General features: G+C 35.7%; 1 protein-coding gene across 1 annotated transcript; it reads left to right on the plus strand.

The window, feature by feature from the left end:
* Nucleotides 1–2,706: 2,706 nt before the first annotated feature.
* Nucleotides 2,707–4,818, plus strand: LOC111891164 (cytochrome P450 Tp9025). Its single transcript, XM_023887247.3, has 2 exons — nt 2,707–3,616; nt 3,935–4,818. The coding sequence occupies exons 1-2, from the start codon at nt 2,735–2,737 to the stop codon at nt 4,550–4,552; spliced, it is 1,500 nt and encodes a 499-aa protein (XP_023743015.3). The 5' UTR covers nt 2,707–2,734; the 3' UTR covers nt 4,553–4,818.
* Nucleotides 4,819–24,742: the final 19,924 nt, after the last annotated feature.

The following is a 24,742-nucleotide window of genomic DNA, read 5'->3' on the forward strand; positions in this document are numbered from 1 at the left end:
TAAGATAAGTAGAGCGCAAATAGTATCTGAAATGTGTCGATGTTTTCGTTCAACACGACTATTATGTTGAGAGGTACCCGGACATGAATACTGAGGGATAGTACCCTGTTCATGCAAAAAGGAAAACAGAGAAGACTCTTTCTATTCCATAGCATTATCAACACGAAATACTTTGATGGGTTTTGAAAACTAGGTTTGAGTCATTTTTGCAAAAGTGGTGTAAATATGTGGTAACTCGAATTTGTTTTTGATAAGATAAATCCAAGCAAAATGGGTGCAATCATCAACAAAGATAACAAAATATCAAGCACCTCCCATAGTGGGATGAGGTGACGGTCCCCAAACATTAGAGTGAATCAAGTCAAAAGGTTCATATGCTTTGAATTCGTTTGCAACAAAAGGTAAAGCATGATGATTTCCAAGTTTACACGATAATGAAGAAACTAAATCAATTTTAACAGTACCAAGTAAACCAGATTGAACTAGTAGTTTAAGTTTAGACTGGGAAATATGAACTAGTCTAGCATGCCAAGTATCAAAACAAGAAGAACTAAGAACAGAAGCAACAAGATTGGAAGATAGGGCGAGAAGGCGAAGATAGACGACTTCAAATATTTTTCCAACTCTACGGCCTATTCCAAGAGTCTCCTTGGTCTGCAGATCCTTCACAAGACAACCAAAGGGAGAAAAAAAGAACATATGAGCCAGAGTCACACAGTTAACTAATAGAAACAAGGCTAACCGAAAAACTGGGGACGTAAACGGTATTATGTAATGATAGGTGGGGAGTGGATACATGGCCACTAAAGGTACTAACAAATGGAAGGATATCAGATGGTAGTTTAGTAGTAAAGATAGCAGATAAAGGAGTTGTGTGGTTGCAACAACCGGAATCAAACAACCACATGTTACCTGAAGATGGTCCTGGTTCATTTGTTCCCATGGAACCTTACATGATACGTTCAATCAACTCTTGGTTCTTCCGTATAAGCTCCATGGGATCATTATTGGATGTTGTGGCGATTGTAGCCGTACTGGATCCAGTAACTGTGTTTGCTTTGAAGGGTGGACGATAGGATCCATATTTCAAGGATTCTTTGGACAATCAGAACCATAATGTATTAGGTGTTTGACATTGCACCATTTGCATGAACGAATAGGACAACTGATATGTAGATGTGCTGGTGATTTGCAGAAGGAACACTCACTAGTATTCCATTTTGTTGCAAAATTTTGATCATGTGGTTTGCCTTTTTAACCAGAGAGAGGAACATGTAGCACACACTCAGATGATACCAGGAAACGAGTACGAATTCGACTTTCCTCACTTATCAACTCTGGAATAGTTGCATCAAGTGTAGGAAGAGGATGCCGATGAAGTAGAGATGCCTGTACATTCTCAAATTTATCAGTGATGCCCATTAGCAGTGTGATGAGATGAAGCTGACTAAAGTAAGATATGAACTTGTTAGTTGTCTCATCAAAAATTTGTGGAGCAGCAACATTTAGTTGATCTTTAATGACTTGCATATCAGAGACATATTGAATCATAGATTGATCTGGTTGTTGTGGTTTGCTCTGAAATCCAAACCATAAATGATATTGATGAGAAAGTCCAGTGGTAGAAACGTTTGGCTAATAAATCCCATACTTGTTTTGCAGTCGTATAGCCAATAAATTGTTGATGAACATCTGTAGTACTGGAAGAATTAAAGAAACCCTAAATTTTGGCATTTTTGATATCACAGTCATTAGTCCGTTTAGCAAATGCAACATTTGTTTCATCCGTGTTCTTCACTGGGGCTGTAGTTGTGCCCGTGACATAACTGTAAAGTCCAAGGGACTATAGATGGATGGTCATATGATGATGCCACATCACATAGTTGGTACCATCAAGAACTACAGATATTGGTCGTGTTTGTATAGAAGTGGAAGTAGCTGAATTCAAAATGTAATTTGAGAAATAAAAGGAAGAACATGGTTACTGAATGAGAACACTTCGAACTAGAAAATTGATATGGATGAAAGGACTTCTATAATTTCACAGTTGATTGATCTTTGACCTTTTTGTAGTTGATTTTCGTGAAACAATTCCAATTTTGAGAACGGAAATTTGAAGGAGCGATGTTGTGAAATTGATCTGCTTAGGGTTACCGATTGAGGGATGAGTAAGAACGGATCCTACGCTCTGAGGCTTCAAGCCCTTTTTGTTGTGAAAAGTTTTGATACACCTTAGAGAGGAAGGAACGTTCAAAGATACATATACAAAGAGAATTAAACTAAAGGTATAAAATACATAAAACTACCTTAAGCTATATGGAATTACAAAACGGACACCAAAGATACAAGATAACTGGAATATACACTAACAAAACTAAAGATTAAATTTAAGACAAACGAAAGTTAAATTTGTAAAAATAACGAAACGATTGTCATTTTGGTAGAAGTTATAAGTATAATAATATAATTATACAATATCTCAGTGTAAATAATTATACAATATCTAGTGTATGCATGATATCAACTTATTATATAAAATTATATATTATAGATTGAGCGCATTTCTATGGAATATAACGTGCGAATAAGAAATAATACTTTATTGTTGAGCCTTTTAAAATTTTATTAAAGAACTACGTTGAAAAGTCAATTTAACACAGCTCCATGTTAATCATTTGAGTACATAAATATCCGCAGCTTACCCATCATCTCTTGCACCACTCCTTCAGTAACAATGGCCATCGATATGACCATCGTCCTCATTGTTTTCTCTTTCATTATCTCCATTTACTTCATATTTATCAGAAAATCCAACAGTTCGAAGGCTCTAAACCTGCCACCAGGCCCACCAACGCTACCCATCATCGGAAACCTCCACCAGATTGGTCTAGAACTGCCACATCGAGCTTTCCGCAGCTTGTCCAAGAAATATGGTCCCATCATGAGCCTGCAACTCGGCCAGATCTCCATGATCGTCGTCTCTTCCCCAAAGTTAGCTGAAGAAGTGCTAAAAACCAACGACCTCGCTCTTGCAAGCAGACCATATGCACTTCTTGCCGATATTCTGTTGTATGGAGGCATCGACATCGCTTTTGGTCGTTACAGTGATTACTGGAGACAAATGAAGAAGATTGTCACCATGGAACTCTTAAGTGTCAAAAAAGTCCAATCCTTCATGGGTTTTCGAGCTGAAGAGATCGATCGTTTCACGGAGGTCGTTCAATCCAGCGTTGGAAAGCCTGTACATATACGTCAAAGGGTTATGTATATGAATAATACTGTGGTGTGCAAGTGTTTGTTTGGGAATAACTGCAGACAACAGGACGTATTGATCGAGTTGGTGGAACAAGTGGTGGCACTATCGAGTGGGTTTTATATTGCAGACCTGTTTCCTAAGTTAAGCTTTCTTTCAGTCATTTCTGGAATGAAATCGACTTTGAATCATATTCACGAGACTCTTGATAAAATCTTCAACGAAATATTTGAGGATCGTAGAATCAAAAGACAAACAACTGGACCTACGGAAGATGATCTCGTTGACGTTCTTTTCAACATCAAAGAGCGTGGTGGTCTTCGGTTCCCGGTCACGGACAACAATATCAAGGCCATCTTTCTGGTATGTCCATAATCCGTACATGTGGTGGATTATATATCATGACTTTATAATTATATTATATACTAACGCCACTATATATCTATGACATTTTAATAATGTTTTGCTGCAAATTAAGTACTGGAATACTTTTTTAGTAAGTGGTTATTGATAGTGAACACTCACGTAATATTAATTCATTATTTGGCCCAAGTGTGTTGTTGCTTTTATATACACATATTATGATATCAAGGTTATTAAATATAGCATAAATTGAATGACGTATAATGAGTATCTGATTATCTTGTAAACGTGTCTAAATAATTTTTTTAACTACTGCAGAATATGCTTATCGGAGGCACTGATACAAGTGTTGTGACAATTGAATGGGCAATGACAGAGTTAATGAAAAACCCTGATGTGATGAAGAAGGCACAAGCTGAAGTGAGAGAAGTATTCAAGGGAAAAAAAACAGTGCTAGAGAGTGAATTGAATGGTTTGGTTTACCTTAAACACATAATCAAAGAAACACTAAGGCTTCACATTACTATTCCATTATTACTCCCAAGGGAATGTATGGAGCAGTGTCAAGTTGGTGGTTATGATATCCCGAAGAAAATGAAAGTAATTGTTAATGGTCTTGCATGCGGAACTGATCCCGAGTATTGGGATGATCCAGAAACCTTCAAACCAGAGAGATTTGAGAAGACTTCGTATGATTTCTTCGGTACAAGCCCTGAGTATATCCCGTTTGGAGGAGGAAGGAGAATTTGTCCTGGGATTGCTTTTGGTTTGGTCTCTATTGAGCTCACTCTTGCTAGATTGCTATTCCACTTCAACTGGGAACTTCCTAATGGAATGACCCCTAAAGATATTGACATGACTGAGAGTCATGGAGTCACTGCAATTAAGAAATCTTCCTTGGAGGTAATCCCGACTGTTTTTATTCCGTTTTCATGAGCAATGTGTTACAAACAAGAAAGAGTAAAGGTCATTTAGCCTTGAAGAAGAAACCGACCAATATTTATCGATCTTTTACAACGTTTTGTATTTGTTGGCTTGTTACCATTTCGGTTTGTAATTGTTTAGCCAAATATATGGTTTGAAATTGAATGGTAGCCAAATATTGATCTCATGCATAAGAGGTCGAGCTCATTAATTAGGTATACTATTTTTGTTTATGTACTTTAAAAAGGAAATAAAAGTAACGCAAAAGCTTGGCCACATTATTCGGATATTTTATCCTTACAAAACTTTCCCTTTATTGATTTTATGAATTTAAAGAACACTACGAAAAAAAGATCATAAAAAACTAAAACACACATAAGACCTTCGATTTTTAGCTTTGTTGGTTTTCAACTATAAGAAATAGCCATTACATTTTTTCCCTTTCCCATTCTTATGCAAAATTGAATATTGTTCTTTTTCATCTTATGGATATTATGGATATGTATATGATTTAACAAATGTAACGTATTTCAGATATGGAGAGTAAAACGAGAGAGTTTGATGAGTATACGGAGAGTAGATAAAGAGAGTGAGTGTGAAAAAAGAGTTTGATGACCTCAGTAATGAGTAAATATAAACTTTAATAGGTAAACGAGTTTCAAAAAACTATACACCGATGAGTGGTGTATTTTTATGTAATAATTATTACGTGTAGTAGGTGTGGGACCTATGTACTGTACAATTTTTTTTAAAGAAAGTTTTAATATAAAGTGGTAAAAATTACATACCTTTTTAATAATAATTTTACATAAATACAATGGTGATAATGAATAAATTTACTATTTTAAGATATATATATATATATATATATATATATATATATATATATATATATATATATATATATATATATATATATATATAGTTATATACAAATAAAATAAAAATGTATGTAATTAATGATCAATCTATGATAACAATTGTAGTACTGCAATTAACAATAACATAAGAATGAAGTTTTATTTATATATAATTTTCAAAATCGATTTTGAGAAGGATAACAATATATAAATATAAGGATCGATATCATAGTGTTTTGAATTCTTTTGATTTGAAATTGTATAATTATGGAATTGTTATAAAATATTTGTGTGAAAAAAGAAGGAAAGAAATATGTATAACAATTATGCACAACTTTTATTACATTCAATACCTTCCATGTATATCATACATAACCAATGTACATATTTCGTCTAACTTTATTTTTTAGTCGTCTTTTTTTTGTAATACTAAGAGAAAAGGAAAAATACCAGAATTTGTCAAGTGAAAAAAAAAAGTAAAATTATAATAATGAGAAAAAAACATGTGATATAATTATTAGGAGAGAACATGTGACAAAATCATTCTTATTTATTAGATATATATAAGATAGATGATAATTAAGGTATAAATAACTTAAATTAAAATGAGGATAATTTATGTACCCGATCCAATTTGTGAGTAGAAGATATATCAGGTAAAAAGAGTTGTTTAGAAGAAGTCATTTACTCATAAAGTGTTTGGAACACTGCAAAAGCACAAAAAAAATCGGCCACAAAAATCTCTACATTTACTTACCTCTATGGTATACTCGAAATACATTTTGTGTGGACTGTCAACAAACTTTAATTATCCTAATTTAACTCTAACGTGGGTTTATGAATATAAAAATCACCATATTCTACCAAAGATATACCTTGTAACGATGCAAATTGTTTTTCCACATTGCATTCATTTTTTGTACCCTTAAATAAAAATAAAAATATTAATTAATAAGCAGTTTTAATAATCACACAATAACTTACATATGTGGAAATGTTAATGTAATTAAAATAAAAATAATAAAAATTAAAATACCCTTTCATCCATCAAAATCATCCCAATCATACGTATTTGTTGAGGGTTATTCCAGAAAGTATGTTTCCATAGATGAATTATTGGAACCTTAATGGTGTATTCATCTTGTGAGAGAGTCAAGTCACTAATCATGCAAATCATGGTGGGATCCATGAATCTTTAAAAAAATAACAAACTTTTCCAGAACTTGTGTAAAACATTACACACTATTTTTTTATATTTAAGATTCATTGAAGGGTTACACAAGCACAACTAAAAATATCATCAAACTCAATAGGAACAGTAAAAAAATTACAAACTTTTATTTTTTATGTAAAAAGTAGAGGGTCAAATTGTCATGTTACATGCATTCGTTGTATTAATAAAACATATATAGTAAAAAAAAATAACAAACATATCAACATTTACAAATAGAAGAAAACAGGCAGAAGAAACAAAAAACAGATATCTCATGTTACATGTATTCCATGGCATTTACTCCATTTCATAATTATTTTATTGATAAATAATCAAAATTCGTTTATTCGGAACCATTTTGAATATGTTTATAGCCTTTTGTGTTTCTTGTTGGTCGAGTTATTATGCAACTGGGCATGGTAAACAATAAGTGGTCCAAGAAACAATTAAAAAAAACAATAACCGAAATCAGTTAGTTTATTTTCAATCCTTCAGATTAACTGAGGAATTACTGTTAGTGTCTTTAAGTTGAAATAATGCATATGGACAAGATATGAAACATCCTAAAAATCACAATAAAACTTTTATTTTCTTAATTTTATAAAATTCATTGTTTCAATCAAAACCCAAGTCATAAGAACCAAATATCCAAATACAAATATCTCAAGATCATAGTATCATAAAATCTACAAAAACATATCAATGAAGGATGTATATGATCACACCTACGTTTTGTTCGATCATCAGAAGTACCTGAAACATAACACCAAAACTATAAGTCAAAGCTTAGTGGGTTCCCCAAAAATATCCCATACAACAAAACATATATAAACGTGCATGCTGGGTCCACAATCATCAAACTGGATTACCCTCGGGTCCAAAGCCATCGGGTTGGATTACTTCCGACTCAATCAGTCATCGGACTGGAATGTCTCGGCCCAATCAGTCATCAGACAGGAATGTCCTGGTCTGTTGGCTCACGCGCATAGTAGTAAAACCTCAACCCATACCTCACTATGCTGACATATGCAATAGATAAATCATATAACAACACAGATAATCATACAAATCTACAGATTAGTACAACATAGCAATATCCAACATACTAGGATACATAACCTAGTGGTCGGTATTGGTGCCTTAGATGTAACGCCCGTGTTTCTGTCTAAGAATTAGTATAATGATGTATTAGTTAGGGTCAATAATTTTAACCTATTTTGAAGTATTGAAGAGGAATTATTTGAGTATTATGTGATTTATGTGCAACATATGTGCTTATAACAATATAAAAAATGATAATAAAGAAATGCAACAAAAATAGAATGAACATTTGACCCAATATCATTGAATAAAGTTGAAGTGGTCGTGACAAGGATTCCAGATATATAAAGAACGCTGACTTCCGACTTATAACGAAGAAGTTATGACTCGTTTAAGTTTTACGGATAAACCGGCATGACTCTGCCTCTGTGTATCGTAAAAAGTAAATTTTTGAGAAATTACTTTTTATCCTTAGTAATCTAAAAGAAAGTTATAGTATCCATTAAAACAAGAGCTTGCATATAGAGAACATCAAAATCTGACTTCATTTGAAGAAACTATGATTTTTTCTAAAATTCAGTGTAACAGTACATAGCTCGAAAATTAAATTTTAGATTGGTCGATTTTAACTCAAACATTCTAAACGAGAATTAGTGATATTGTTAATAGGAGCTCAACGATAAAAAGACAGTCGAAAACGGAGCTCGTATGCGAAAGATATGGACAAAACTTAGTCCCTACTCTTCGAGCGCGGCGAATTCGATACAGATTTGTAAATCTAAGATAGAATGAGAATTAGCCGATGGAGTCTAAATGAAAGTTGTAGCACACGGAAATACCAACACGTGGATATAAAGAAATTCGATAATAAAGTTCGTATGTTAAGGATATGGATGAAACTTAGTCCCTACTCTTTGAGCGCGATAAATTTGATACAGATTTGTAAATATGAGATAGAATGATAATTAGCCGACGGGGTCTATATGAAAGTTGTATTAGTCGTAAATACAAATGCGTAGATATATAGAACGTAGAAAACAAAGCTCGTACGTGAAAAATACAGATGAAACTTAGTTCTTACTCTATGATTAAACCCTTATAAATAAATGATGAATTCTTCATATTTTCTTACTTCATTCCTCTAAACTCTCTCTAGAATCCTTCTTTCTTTCTTGTTCAATTTCTCTAAGTTTAGGGTGAGATAGAGAAACTTCGAGTCGTCAAAAAGCCGATGAAATAAGTTTTGGGAGTCGGAGTTCTGCCTGCGTAATTTCCTGGTTTTTGTTAAAAGCCCGTTAAGTTAAGCTACATTATTCTGTTTTAGTGCAACTTATGTTTATAGTCATAAGTTGTTATTAGGAACCTATAAACAATATATGTGCTAAGTATTATAAAATATAAATTTTTATTATAATATATTCTAACTACTCGTGGTACGGGGAATCTGGTTTGAAGGGTCGCATAGGTTTGTTGGATTTCAAAAGTGCTATAATGCCAAAATGGTCCTGCCCTCCGGTGTTTCATGTATGGCCCCTGTCTGTACATAGTGGTTGAAAAGTATTTTTTAACACTTATAAAACAATACAGCTCGTAGAGCTAATAATTAGTCGCTATAAATATTAGACTAAAATCTAGCGATAATGATACTAGGTTTCGTCGAAGGAAAATAGAATTGTTAGAAGCGAAGCGCTACCCGAGTTTGGAATCATCACTTTAACAAGTGAATGCATAGTTACTTTCCTATTACACATAGATATGAAGTACTTAATATAAATTACGTGCTATGTGTGCATATTATCTGTGTTCTTCATATTTATGTTGGATGAACAAAATATACATGTTTTATTTGATTTAAACTGTATATGTATTTTATACCTATAATTATGATGGGTAAAGATGGGTAGATGATATAGATGATGAAATAAATGATGAGAGGCCACGATACTTAAGATGATTCAGTCATCTAGCGGAGTATAGATGATGACCACAAACTATTCTAGACAGTCTAGTGGTACGCTGGCAGGCTCGCAACCTGTAGGTGTTTTTAAACTAAGTGTTCACCAGGTGTACTCCATCCCCCTCATTGTTGCCTTATTCACATGTATTGCTGAGGAATCCCCTAAGCAATGTTGTCATTCTGATGAAAATCCTTAGGATAGGTCCCTTAATTTAGATGCTTTAGAGACAGAAAGTGAGGATAACGGGAACGGGTAATCTGGTTGATTGATTGATGAAATTAATAAACTTAATTATTGTGGGTTGAAACCCCTATGTGCTCACCAGACTCTCAAGCCTGACCCACTCAGTTTCTTATATACATGTAGTGGCAAGAGAGCGTAGGAGTGATAATCTGTTGACAGATCAATGGATTATAGGCCACTAGAATAAAAAGTTGTTGTAAGGCTTGTGCTATTTCTGTTTATGCTTTTGATCTGTATTGACAATGACATCCCGAGGTTTTTAATATAATGAAAATACATTTATTCGGAAATGATTTGATGAATTTTTTTTATCATATTTAGGGAACAAATTCCACAACGTATTTCTTCAAAAGTATACTCTGATTTTCAAATTAAGCATACAGTATTTTTTGGCTGTGAAATTGGGAATGTTACAGTTTGTATCAAAGCATTAGTTTAAGCGAACCAGGAATTTGTAGGATTTCTAGACTTAATCTTATAATGCTAAGCGATGATAGTGAGATGAGTGTCTACTATATTTTAGACACAGGCACTAGCTTATTTTAGGAAAGATGCCTAAAATCATTTTATGTGCTAAATGATTTATGTTATAGCTGTAAAGGTGTCTTATATGCTATTATTTAATCGGATCTATGGTCTGTTGCCAATCGGATCTGGAAACTTTATGTGTTCAAATTTATAAACGTTCGACTACGATATTTGAATTGACATGTAATTTTGCGGAGAGACAAGGTGGATTTAAATGTCTATCGTAAATGAAGATCTAAATTCGCCTACTCTTGAGGCAACCATATGGGCTGCTTAGTCTGTTAAAGAGATAATCAAGGGTAGAGCTGCCAACAAGGTTGAAGTTGGGGAGAAGAGGACGTTTGAAGGATCTTCAAGGTCCACCAAGAAGAGAAAATTCTCAAAGTCTGATTCCAATAAATTTGGAGGAGGTGGAGGTGAAGCAAGATGGTGTGAGAAGTGCAAAAAGAATCACTTTGGAAAGTATGGTGAGGAGGTGACTTGTTACAAATTGGAAAGACAGGGCATTACGCCAATGAGTGTACAGCCAGTAAGAGGGTGTGTTACGGATGCAATGAAGAAGGGCATATTGCTAAGGATTGCTCGAAGAAGAAAGAGGCGGCAAGGCCTAACATTCCACCGAGACCATACGCAAGAGCATTCCAGATGACCCTAGAAGTTGCAAGAGATGAAGCATATGTCGCTTTAGGTACCTTTCTTGTAAACGAATTGCCTGCCAATATATTGTTTGACTCTAGAGCAAATTACTCCTTTGTATCGTATAAATTTGGCGAAAGACAAGCATTGCCTGTAGATAAACTTGATAGTGCTCTATTTGTAGAAGTTGCAAGTGGAAAATTCATACCTGTTAGCGATTGCATTAAAAACATCGTCATCAACTTGAACGAAAATAAATTCCACGAGGAGCTGTTATCCATTGAGTTGAACGGTTTCGACATCGTACTAGGAATGGATTGTCTTAGTGCAAACAATGTTGAGATACTATGTAGGAAGAAGATGGTGAGAGTAAACCCACCTAGAAAAGATTTGTTTATGGTGTATGGGGACAAACGTAGAGTGAATTCTGGAATCATTTCTGTGATGAAATCCAGAAAATGTTTGTCCAAAGGATACACATCATACTTGGCATTTGTGATCAATGCAAAGAATGGGAAGAAAGAAATGCAAAGAATACCAGTGGTGTGTGACTATCCAAAAGTCTTTCCTGAAGATGTTCTTGGATTTCCCCCTGATAGACAAGTGGAGCTTCAAATAGACTTGTTGCCAGGATCAACAACAATAACGAAAACACCATACCGATTAGCACCGACAGAGATGAAGGAGCTTATGATGCAACTTCAGGAGTTGTTGGACAATAGTTTCGTTAGACCTAGTTCATCACCATGGGGATCTCCGTTGTTATTCGTGAAGAAGAAGGATGGAAGCATGAGGATGTGCATAGATTACAGAGAGCTGAACAAGGTAATGGTGAAAAACAACTATCCATTGCCAAGGATTGATGAACTGTTCGATCAATTGCAAGGTTCGAGCTATTTCTCAAAGATCGATCTGAGGTTAGGATATCATCAGCTGAATGTGAGAGAGCAAGTTATTGAGAAGACCACATTTAGAACAAGATACGGACACTATGAGCTCTTGGTTATGTCATTTGGACTAACCAATACTCCAGCAGTCTTTATGGCTTTGATGAATATGGTTTGTAAACCATTCCTCGATAAATCTATAATAGTGTTCATAGATGAAATTCTGATTTACTCAAAGAGCCGGCAGGAGAATGGCAAGCACCTACGAGAAGTATTAGAAGTTCTGAAAAAGGAGAAGTTATAAGCAAAGTTCTCCAAATGTGATTTTTGGATTCGAGAAGTTCAATTCTTGGGTTATGTGGTTAACCACAAAAGGATAATGATTAATCCAGCAAAGATTGAAGCTATGATGAAATGGGAACGACCAAAAAGTCCCATTGAGATTCAAAGCTTTCTAGGATTAGGTGGATATTACTGAAGGTTTATCCAAGACTTTTCTTCAATCGCTTCTCCATTGACAGCTTTGACCCATAAAGGAGCTACATATACATGGAGTGAGAAACATGAAAAAGCATTCAAGAAATTAAAGAAGAAGTTGTGTGAAGCACCGATTCTTTCTTTACCTAATGAGTTGAAGACTTAGCAGTCTATAGCGATGCATCTAGAGTTGGGTTAGGTTGTGCTCTGACCCAGAGAGATAAAGTGATAGCATATGCATCTCGAAAATTGAAAGAGCACGAGAAGAACTACCCCGCTCATGATCTTGAGTTGGCAACGATAGCATTCGCATTAAAAATATGGAGGCATTATCTTTATGGCACGAAGTGCAAACTCTTCACTGATCATAAAAATCTCCAGTATCTCTTTGATCAAAATGAATTAAATATGAGGCAACGATGCTGGCTAGAATTACTCAAGGATTACGACTGCGAGATACTTTACCACCCTGGTAAGGCAAATGTCATAGCTGATGCTCTAAGTCGAAAAGTAAACCTGGAAAGAAAAAGGTTGAGAGCCTTAGGAATAGAAGTCATCTCGATGACTGTGGATAGCATTAATAAAACTCAGGAAGAAGCTTTGGATAAAAATGAATGAAAGGAAGAATGTTTAGGCAAAACGTTGGTATTCGGTACAAATAGTCAAGCATTGAATGTATTCCAAGATAGGATTTGGGTGCCTAAGATGGGAGGAATAACGGAACTTCTGATAGAAGAAGCTCACAAGACCATCTACTCAATTCATTCCGGCAGCACTAAGATGTATAGGGATCTGAAACCTTACTACTGGTGGCCGACGATGAAGCTCGATGTTGCAAAGTATGTGGCCGATTGTGTAACATGTGTGAGAGAGAAATAAATAATAAAACTTTTCATTTTTATCTATTTTAGATTGAAATTCAACTGTAAATCAAACTTCATAAAACATTGGAAAATAATAAAACTTTTCATTTTTATCTATTTTATCTATTTTAGATTGAACCAAACAAAAGACCTTGTTATTTCTAAAGAAACTATGTAAGGAAAATAATGTTAAAGCACAACGCCAGAAATCGTATGGGAGGTTAGAACCTTTACCTATACCCATGGGTAAATGGGAAGACATCACCATGGATTTTGTGACTAAACTGCCCAAGACAAAAAACAGTCACGACATGATTTGGGTAGTCGTGGATTGGTTCACAAAGAGTGCACACTTCATAGCAGCCAATGAGAGGTGGTCTATGGATAAGCTTGCAAATGCTTACATGAAGGAGGTAGTAAGACTTCACGGTGTGCCTTTTAATATTGTATCAGATCGTGATAGTCGTCTCACATAAAGGTTTTGGAAGATTCTACAAGAGGAAATAGGTACGAAGTTGTGTTTAAGAACAGCCTACCATCTGCAGACTGATGTTCAGAGCAAGAGAACAATTCAAACATTGGAAGATATGCTAAGAGCATGTACCCTAGAATTCCAAGGTATCCGGGATGAGCATTTACCCCTAGTAGAGTTTTCCTAAAACAATAGTTACCATTTGAGCTTTAAGATGACACCTTATCAAGCCTTGTACGGTCAGAAGTGTCGTACACCATCTTGTTGGCTTGAGGTCAGACATAAGTAGTTTATGGGTCTCGACATAGTCCATCAAACTCCTAAAAAGATAAAAGTGATTAGAGAAAGGATGTTGGGAGCTCAAGATCGCCAAAAGAGCTATGCTGACAAGAAGCAACGACCGATGGCATTCGAAGTTGGAGATTCGGTTTTACTCAAAGTCTCACTATGGAAGGGACTTATACGATTCGGAAAGAGAGGAAATTTGAGTTCAATATTTATTGGACCATTCAAGGTTCTTCAGAGGATTGGGAACCAAACATACATGCTAGAATTTCCAGAAGAACTAGATGGCATTCATAACAGTTTCCATGTGTGTTTTTTGAGGAAGTTCGCGGGAGAAGTTCCCGATATAATACCACTTTTGGAGTAAAGGATAGAAGAAAATAAGAGGCTAATTGAAGAGCCTGAGGCAATTGTTTACCGTAAGATAAAGAAGTTGCGACGCAAGATGATCGACTTGGTGCTTGTGCAATGGAAACATACGAATGGACCAAACGTCACCTGGGAAACAGAGAGTGACATGCTGAGTTGCTATCCAAATCTATTTACTGATGCAAGATTCCAAGACAGAATCATCCTAAGGAGGATAGAATTGTAACGCATGTGTTTCTGGCAGGGCATTTGTATGATGATGTAATAGTTAGGGTCAACAATTGTAACCTATTTTGAAGTAATGAAGAAGAATTATGAGAGTATTATGTGATTTATGTGATTTATGTGCAAGATATGTGCTTATAAATAATAAAATAATAATAATAATATGTGTCAAAAATAGAATGAACATTTGTGTGACATCCCCATTTTCAGGGCCAGAAAAGACCGATTTTGTTTATGCTTTATAAAAATCAGAGTATCTCTTTTTAAGAAAAACATTGCGGAATTTGCTCCCAGAAAAAAACATGATAATTACATTATCAAAGCATTTCCGAAGAAAAGTATTTTTAATCCTTTTAAAACATTTGGGATGTCATCGTCAATACAGAAACATAAGCATAAACATAACTTACATTCATTATCATTAGTGGTTTATCTCTCCTTAATCTCTCAGTGTAATGTGACTTCATGTCAACACCTGTGATATAAATAAACTGAGTGGGTCAGGTTGGGAAACCTGGTGAGTACATAGGGATTTCAATCCCACAATGTTATATCATATATATATATATATAATTTAAAACTCACATACAATTTCACCGTATATGTATAAGCAACTCTTATCCTACCTCGTCGATCCTCACAACGAGACTATGCATACTCTCAAACCTAAGATTAACCATTTTACCTAATCCATACTCCCGAATTAGAAATGAATGGCTTTACCTAATCCATACTCTCGGACTACGGGTGAATGGCTAATCCATACTCTCGGATTAATGACGAATGATTATAACTAATCCATACTCTCAGACTAGGGACGAATGACTAATCCATACTCTCGGATTAATGACGAATGATTATTCCTAATCCATACTCTCGGGCTAAGGACGAATGACTATGTCTTGATCCATACTCCCGGACTAAGGACAACTGACTATGTCTTAATCCATACCCCCCGAATTAATGATAGTTGACTATGTCCAATTCATACTCTCGGACTAGGGACAATGACTTTGTCTAATCCATGCTCCCGGATGAATGACATATACTAAAGTTCTATTCTCTGAGTATAACTCACTTGTACTCATAAAAGATACTACCCAATATTCCTCATAATTAATTTAGATCTACTCTTTGTCCAAAATCATCATATATAATCAGGTATGTTCTTTAACACGTATTTCAGGCAACATCAATTAACTCGCACATAGACATATAATTAATACTTCAATCAATACTTGTATTAAAATCATGTTTATGAAAGGGACTATGCACTCACTTGAAAGGTGGTGACTCAGCACTCGGACAACACTTCGATACTCTCAAAACAATTCTCCTTCGATAAAACCTAGTATCAATACCACTAGGGTTTAGTCTAACGATAACCGCGACTAATTAATAGTCTGACTATTATTACTATTATAAAAGGCTTAAACGATACTTATATAACTCATAATAATAGCCCAAATAATTATTTTAAGGACCTAATAACATTACTATAATTATTTGAAAGCTATATTAAAAATTGCGTAAGCATAACTCACTAACAGCGGATTTTAAAGAAAACCGGGCTTTGCTCGGAGCAGCGTTTCGAAACCGAAAGACCCTTTTTCTCGGGACTCCGGGAGCCTCGGGGCTTCCTTCGGGTGCTAGGGGTTTTATCTAGGATATATGGGGGTTTGGAACTCTAGAGAGAGAAAGATCTTAGAGAGAGAGAGAGAGAGTGAAGAAAGGTGTGAAAAACTCGGAATGGCTCGCATGCTATTTATAGCCTCAGCAGCCTCAGACTACGCTGCGCGTCCAGGAGCTACGTTGGGCGTAGTCTTCGGATAAGAGTTCCAGATGGCGAGCTTCGGATGGGGCGACGTGGCTACTCCTTGGACCAAGCAGAACGACTACGCGCGGCGTTCCCTCTTCGCACATAGGGCATACCTCGTACGCGAGGCGCTCCTCGGCTACACTGGGCGTCCGAAGTACAGGTGTCAGCATCTGTCACACCCCAAAACCAAGAACGGCGGAAACGTTCTGGGGTGGAGGATGTCATGTATAATATCAACAACAATGTAAAGTAGTAAACAAGCAACAACATCATCCATTGCATTAATAAAATAATTATTATACAATTGTATTCTGTCAAATTTTGATAAACACTAAAGTATAAATCAAAATGAAAGATAAGTCTTGAATAAGCTCCATCTTCCTTTCTCCTTGCATCGGTACCTGTCTATGATGACCTGAGGATACAAGTAATTTTGAAAGCGAGTATCAGCTTTAAAGCTGGTGAGATCATAAGTATTAATGTGTCTTAATTTGTAAAACTTATAATTTTTAAGACTTGACATTGTTTTGAAAGAAAGCTCATATAAGTATGAAAATGTTTGTAGATCAGCTGTAAATGTTTGAAAAACCCTAGAATCCCTATGATTCCTATTAGTAACAAAAGGAGTCTTCTACCAAGACTTAACTGTGCTCTTTGTAGTCTTCTACCAAGACCTAATTGTGTTACTATTATTATCATTATAAGAAATTGTATCCTTTGGTACTAGGATACCTAAATATAATTTTACCTCATTGGTTATGTGAATGAGTCACAAATATAGGTAATAATATAACTAACCTGAATCATACCCTTTGGTACTAGGGTAACTGTTAACGTTAACTTTAAGCCATCCGTAGACGTACTCTTACCTCTGTTGCTAACAGCTGGGTATAGGAATAGTTAATCCCTTAATTGTGCACCTGTAATGGTACCAACCGTTTGACATCCGTGGATGTACTTTTACCTCTGTAGCTAACAGAGATTCTAGGAATGGTCAATCCCCCAACTCGTATCCTCTGGTACTAGGATAATAATCCATTCTATCTCGCCGATTATGTGATTTTATCACAAGGTAAAGGTAAGAACACGGATTTAATAACGGAGTCGATACATATAAAATGTAATAGGACTCCTCCTGATATATCTATGTAAAAGTACTCCTATAAGTGTTATCATGTAAGTAATATAGTAGAGTATTGTAAGGTTCTACGTGTGCTAGCTGTAATGTGTGTTCTCTCTATCTAGCAAGTATAGTAATGTAGTCGTTCTAGTATAGTCGTATATGTTCTCGTCCTAGTATAGTCGTATATGTAATGTACAGTAATGTTCTAGAAAGTATTGACTCATGAATGAACTGACTCGTTATATGATATCGCATTCTAGTAATGGTTCTAGTATCTTCCTGAACTACCCATATGGTAGCTTACTAGTAATCTAAGTGGTACGTATGGACGTGGATGTATACCCTTGCTACCCAAGGGCATAGGATAAACTGGAAGGACCTTTTATGACTAGATATGTACACATGATATATAACTAATATTTAAACGACTTTCGGACGAATACCCAATATCCCACCAGACCACATCTCAAGGCGCGAAAAGGAAATAGGGTGGATAGTCTTCCTAAGTCTTTTAGACATTTCTTATATAACTATACATATAGAGGCATGCAATTTATAATATAAAAGCATAAATAAATTTTGTAAGACATTTGAAATATAAGTATTATTTTTAAGAAAAGATCGACTTGATGTCAATCTATAAAACAATTTAAAGGCATAAGTATGATAAAACAGTTTTGAGTATAAGGAAAACATCGTTTGAAACACAGTTGTAAATAAGTTTGAAAGGCAATGTACAGAGTAAGATGTACAGTGTAATAAGTAGTTTAATACATATAAAATGTTTATAAAAATCATTTGAAGGAAACTATTTGGTAAAACGGCTAATGAGTAGCCAAATCTTTTGAATGTTGTATATTAATCACATGTGATTGATGTAATAAGTAATATAATCCTACTTACTAATCACATGTGATTGACATAAAAAGTAGCATGATTCTACTTGTATCCCCCCCCCCATAAAACATTTAAAATAGTTTAAAACATTAGTTAAGGGGTATGAACTCACCTGCAGTATGTGACTGGAATTGAACGGGCTGCTATCGTACGGAAGGATCGGACAAGTGCTTGGTGTCAAGCGATGACTTAGACACACACAATGATCCTAATTACGTATGAAGACATATGTATATAAATAATTAGAGATTTAATCACTAACTATACAAGTATAACATTTAAGCGCGAGGACAACACTTTTGGTCAAGTGCTAGGAGGCTAATGGGTTGCAACAAAGAAGTGCAATGCCCCTAATGGAAGTTTAAGGTCAAAAGACCATATTCATTGGAGTTTACGGCCCAGGGGAGTAAGCTCCTGGCCGTAAACTCTCAACCAAGGCTTGGAATGGTACATTGAATTACTACAACCTTAGTGAGAATTGTTTCAAGGCCTATGCAAGTGTTTGGGCACCATATTGACTCCTTTGGGGAGTTTACGGCCCAAAGACCCTTTTCCCTTGGAGTTTACGGCCGTAAACTCCCTTAGGAGGGTTCTTATGGTTATTTCAAGTCTCTATAACAACTAGGAACAATTATAGGCTTTAATACTTGGCTTAAAGAGGGTTTATGGCACCAAATGGTACCATTTTATGGAGTTTACGGCCTTGGAACCTTTTGGGCCGTAAACTCCCTCACACATGAGGTTCTAAGAATTTTAACTAGCCCAAAACTCATCTAGGTACTTGCCCTAAAAGTCTCTTGGCCTAAGGAAGTGTCTAGGGTGTCCTTTGACCCCTTTAAAGGAGTTTACGGCCCAAGAAATACTCTTGACCGTAAACTCTTCAACACTTATGCTTTTCATGTGTTTTCTAGGTCCTAAACACATTAAGGTGCTTGCCTAAAATGAAGACTAAGCCCTAGGAAGACTTTGAAGGGATTTTGACCCTTAATCTTGGAGTTTACGGCCTAAGGAGCATCTTGGCCGTAAACTCCCTTCCAAAGTTGGTTTCTAATTGTTTTGTTGGTCTAAAACATGAGTTTAAGGCTTCTAGGTTCTTGTTATAAGGCTAAAGGAACACTAGGCACTCATTTGTGCCCTTTACTTGGAGTTTACGGCCCAAGAGGTGGTTCGTTGGCCGTAAACTCCTCAAACTACTTGGTTTTGACTTGCTTCTAGCCTCTAATGATCATTCATAAAGTCCTTAGTTAGATGTCTAACGCGGAAATGGGACTAGGTGGCCTTTAGGCTTGATTTTGGAGTTTAATCCCCAAGAACGTTCTTGGGCGGTAAACTCCCGGATCTTGTACTTTGGACATGTAAATAATGTTATTAAGCATATAACAAGTATTAAAACACATCTATAAAAGTAGACTCACAATCTGGGATGAAAACCCGAAGATCCGTGAGAGAGTATTTGGCTTTTCTCTAATTGGAAATCAAATAATGAACCAATTTGGTTCAGAATTCTATTTATAGTCCTGAGATTTTTGGCAGAAAATATTTCTATTCTCGGAATGGATTCTAATGACCTAGAGTAATGGAATTACAGTGTTGCACAAAATCCTAGTGCAACCACTCTCCTAATAACTCCTTAGGTGTAAAACCCTAAAACTATCAAACTTATTCCATAAGTCTGAATTTCCACTGTAACTGCTCTACTTCTATTGGATTGAAATCGTTTGATTTAGAACAGAAATTTCGGGTTGTCACATCATCCCCCTGTCAAAGGGAATTTCGTCCCGAAATTAGAATTTAGGCAAGGAAGTATGCACGAATGATCGAGACGTGAGGAGGAAACTTCCTAATCGATTGGTTCTAGCGCACCTAAGTGAAATCGGGCTCTCGGTTGGTATCCCAACGAACCTTCACTAACTGGCGACGGCGTTTCTTCGTCCGCTTGACCTCTCGGTCGAGGATCACTATGGTTCTAATACGAAGGCAAGGATCTCGACGAGTGGACTTGTAAGAGTCCAAACAGAAAGGGATGGTTTCACGATCGAGATGCGAAGAGTAGAAAGTACGTTACTGAGTTCGCGGAGTAGGTCTAGTTTGTGCGAGGCACAGGACAGATTCTGATAAGAATCTCAGAGGTCCTGTCAAATTTGGATTTAGCTTTCCACGCTTTACGAAGCGTATTAAGCCATTCTGAGTGTGAGTTACCCTAAAGAACTTGGTCACTCGCTCGGAATCTCGAAGGTTCCTTTTCTTGCGTAACTTCTCAGTCCAAGGCCACCCCTCGCTGGGTCAAAGTCGTATGAGTTTTTGTATCTTGCGAGGAGTTCTGAATGTACTAAGGCGGTAGGTCGGTAAGACCTAGAATTTGGCGAAAAACTGTCGGCGTCTCTGGTGTCGATAGATGCTCAATGGTTTTGGCAAATTGAAAGAGTACTCAAAATTTCTCACTTTACTAACAGTGTGTCCTAGAAATTTGACTCTTCAATTTCCAAATCTCGTGCCTAGAGAACTTTGCTAAAAGTTCCTCTGTAGGAATTGTTTTCATGGGTTTTCTTCTTACTATGAGGGTAGATAAGTAAGTCATTTCATGGAGAAATGACGAATCGATCCAAGTAAGAAAGACGTAACCCTAATCATTTATCTCATGAAAACCATGGGCGTATTGGTCCTATCCGAAAGGTATCACTACGAACTCGAAGTGTCCGTATCGAGTTCAGGAGATAGTCTTTCGGACATCCTTCCCTAACACTCGAACTGGTGATATTCGGATTTCAGATCCATTCCTGGAAGTAGTTTCTTTCCTTACGTTTGCTCAACCATTTTGTCTATGCGAGGCAGAGATCACGATTTCTATGAAAATCTGGACGGAGTCCTCGATATCCGAGGCACATACGTTGCAATCCGTCGATCTCTGTGAGAATATGCAGGGGTTCTCTAGGGCGAGAACCTAGTCTTCTAATTCTATTTTTGTGTAGTTCGCTAAGTTGTTTGCACTGTTCTTGTATCTCCGTGGGTGTTTAAACTATAGGGTGATCTGTTTTCGGGAGTCCTACTGGGTTCTAAGTTTTTTCACATGACGATGTGATTACTCGTATACTTAGGCAGTTTCTCCATCCTGAAGTCCATTTTAGAGTTCATACATGGTTTCACAATCACAACTTCGGGTATACGAGTCGTATACAGATTTGTAAATCTGAGATAGAATGAGAATTAGCCAATGGATTCTAAACGAAAGTTGTAGCACTCGGAAATACCAACACGTGGATATAAATAACTTTGATAATAGAGCTCGTGTATTAAAGATATGGACGAAACTTAGTCCCTACTCTTCGAGCGCGATGAATTCGATACAGATTTGTAAATCTGAGATGGAATGAAAATTAGCCGATGGGGTCTAAAAGAAAGTTGTAGTAGTCATAAATACCAACGCGTGGATATAAAGAACATAGAAAATGGAGCTCATATGCTAAATATACGGACGGAACTTAGGGCCTACTCTATGATCAAACCTTTATAAATAAAGGATGAATTATTCCTATTTTCTTACTCCAGTCATCTAAACTCTCTCTAGAATCCTTCTTTCTTTCTTGTTCAATTTCTACAAGTTTTAGGGTGTGATAAAGAAACTTTGAGTCGTCAAAAAGCCAATGAAAGAAGTTTTTAGAGTCGGAGTTCTGCCCGCGTAGTTTCCTGGTTTTTGTTAAAAGTCCGGTAAGTTAAGCTACACTATTCTATTTTCAGTGTAACTTATATTATTATGAACCTATAAAAAATATATGTGCTAAGTATTATAAAATATAAAGTGTTATTATAATATATTATAATTACTCGTGGTACGGGGAATCTGGTTTGAAGGGCCACGTAGCGTTGTTGGATTTCAGAAGTGCTATAATGCCAAATTCTACAACATATTTCTTCAAAAGTATACTCTAATTTTCAAATAAAGCATAAACAAATAGGTCTTTTCTGGCCATGAAATTTGGGATGTCACATTAGACCCACGAGTACAGTGAGTAAAACTCACCTTACAGTCTGAAATGTAACTGAACAGATCATTGCTCCAACTGTTGTCACTACCAGTCACATATGCAATAAACATGGACCTAATCTCAAATCACTATTCCAATTACTTAAAATGCCCCTAAGTGAAACTTGATCAAAATCCTTGTAACGTCTGTGTTTCCTGATAGTCTAAGTTATAGTCTGTAATCACTAGGGTCAACTATTGTATCCCTTATATGAATGAATAAGAAAGGATTATTCACATATTTATATGCTTACGTGTCATATAGGATATTATGTGTAAATAATATAAGTATTTAATAATAAAATAAATAAAATTAAAATACCTGTCGAAGATAAAAGATTATTTAGTACAAATAATCTTAACCTAGTTGTATTATACGACATAAGAATTCTTGAGATATAAGGAGCGTTCGAATTCGACTTCATATGAAGAAGTTATGATTCTTCGAAGTTTCGTAATTTAACCGGTTCGATCTTGCGTCTCGTAAAAAGTAGATTTTCGATAGATTACTTTTTAGCATTAGTGATCTAAATGAAATTCGTATTAGTCGCTAAACGGAGAGCATATATATAGAGAAAATCAAAATCTTACTTCCTATATAGAAGTTCTGATTTTTCTAAGTTTCAGCTCAGCAGTGTGCAACACATATATCAAAATTTAGAACGGTTAATTGTCAGGAAAAACAATCTAAATGAGAGTTGAAGACCTTCTCCATATGTATCTGTCGATATAAAGACAATCGGGAACAGATATTGTATGATAAATATATGATTTTCACACGGACTTTAGCAGTCTAAGCCTGTAAAAATATAACTTTGTAAATAAAGTCAAAATTAGCCGACTGAGTCTAAACGAAAGTTGTAGATCTCGTTGATAGCTACATGTGTATATAAAACCAATAAAAATCGGAGCTCGTATGAAGAAGTTATGAATTTTATAAGATTTTATAAAAATCTGGGGGCACCCACGCGCACAGATAGGATATGCAACGCGCATTGACACACCACCCAAATCGTGACACGTGACACCATAGGATTTTGACACATCAGCCTACCCGACAATTTGAACGGCATGTAAGGGATAATATGCACAATGAGCATCCGATTTTATGTGATATATAGATGCGAATTCAAGCTCTTTATCCACACCTCTCACTCAAATTCTCTCTAACTCTCTTTGAGATTTTAACCCTTTTACTCCTTAGTTTTCGACTACTTTCGTAAAGCCTTGCGGTGTTTGATATCTAGAGAATAGAAGATCTCGGGTAAGAGTTCCGCTCACATAATCCAGGTTATCATTAGATTACACTGTAAGTCAAGCTATGCTTAATTATTTTAAGTGTCACTTTAATTATAGACATAGTCGTTATTATGAACCTATAATTAAGATTTATCAGCAATTCCAAGTCAATATACTAATTGATCTACTTCTGGGAGTGATGTATACGTTGGATTTAGTGAGGTGTTTAAATATAAGTTACACTAAATCCAACATAGACATCATCCTCATAGGTAGATCAATCAGTATAATGACTTGGAATTATTGATAAATCTTCTATATAGGTTTGTAATAATGACTATGAACATAAATATAAGTTACAATTGAAATAAATTAAGTGTATCTTAACTTACATATATTTTAGCGAAAATCGGGAACTTGCACTTTAACATACCGAAATCAAGTATATTTTATTATGCAGTGTGCATGATAGCGAATGACCAGCTAGTACGCTGGGCGTACATGTGGTACGTCATGTTTGGCCACCCTTATCAACCTCCAACCCTTTCATAAACTCAAGGCGTACTAACCCATATGTTAAACCCTAATTTTAAGGGTTTCCCCTACTTAAAGAACATTATGACTTCATGTTTGGCCACCCTTATCAACCTCCAACCCTTTCATAAACTCAAATATTGTGTGAGTTGCTTATGTGTGAGATATTTCAATTTTTGAGTGTTCTTGGTTCTTGTAGTGGAAGAAGGAGGTTATAGAAGAAAAAGAAGGTGCTAACAAGCTTGAAGATCCAGAAACTTCCTATCTTTGTGCATCATTTTCAGGTATAAAGTCTATACCTTGGCAAGTTTTCTTTAAGATCTCTCTGGTTTAAGATTTATGAGCTAAAAGTCCCCAAGTTTGAACCTTTATGAGTTTGGGACTCTCTAGAAGGTTTTAGCTTTCCTTTAATGCATATTAGGACATTTAGATTCATAAAAGTTCTTGCTTGATCTTCCCCTTTGGCTCATCCATGATTAAAGTAGCTTAGAATGAATGAAGTGATGCTTTGA

This window comes from Lactuca sativa, chromosome 7 (assembly GCF_002870075.4).
Source record: "Lactuca sativa cultivar Salinas chromosome 7, Lsat_Salinas_v11, whole genome shotgun sequence".
Lineage (NCBI taxonomy): Eukaryota > Viridiplantae > Streptophyta > Magnoliopsida > Asterales > Asteraceae > Lactuca > Lactuca sativa.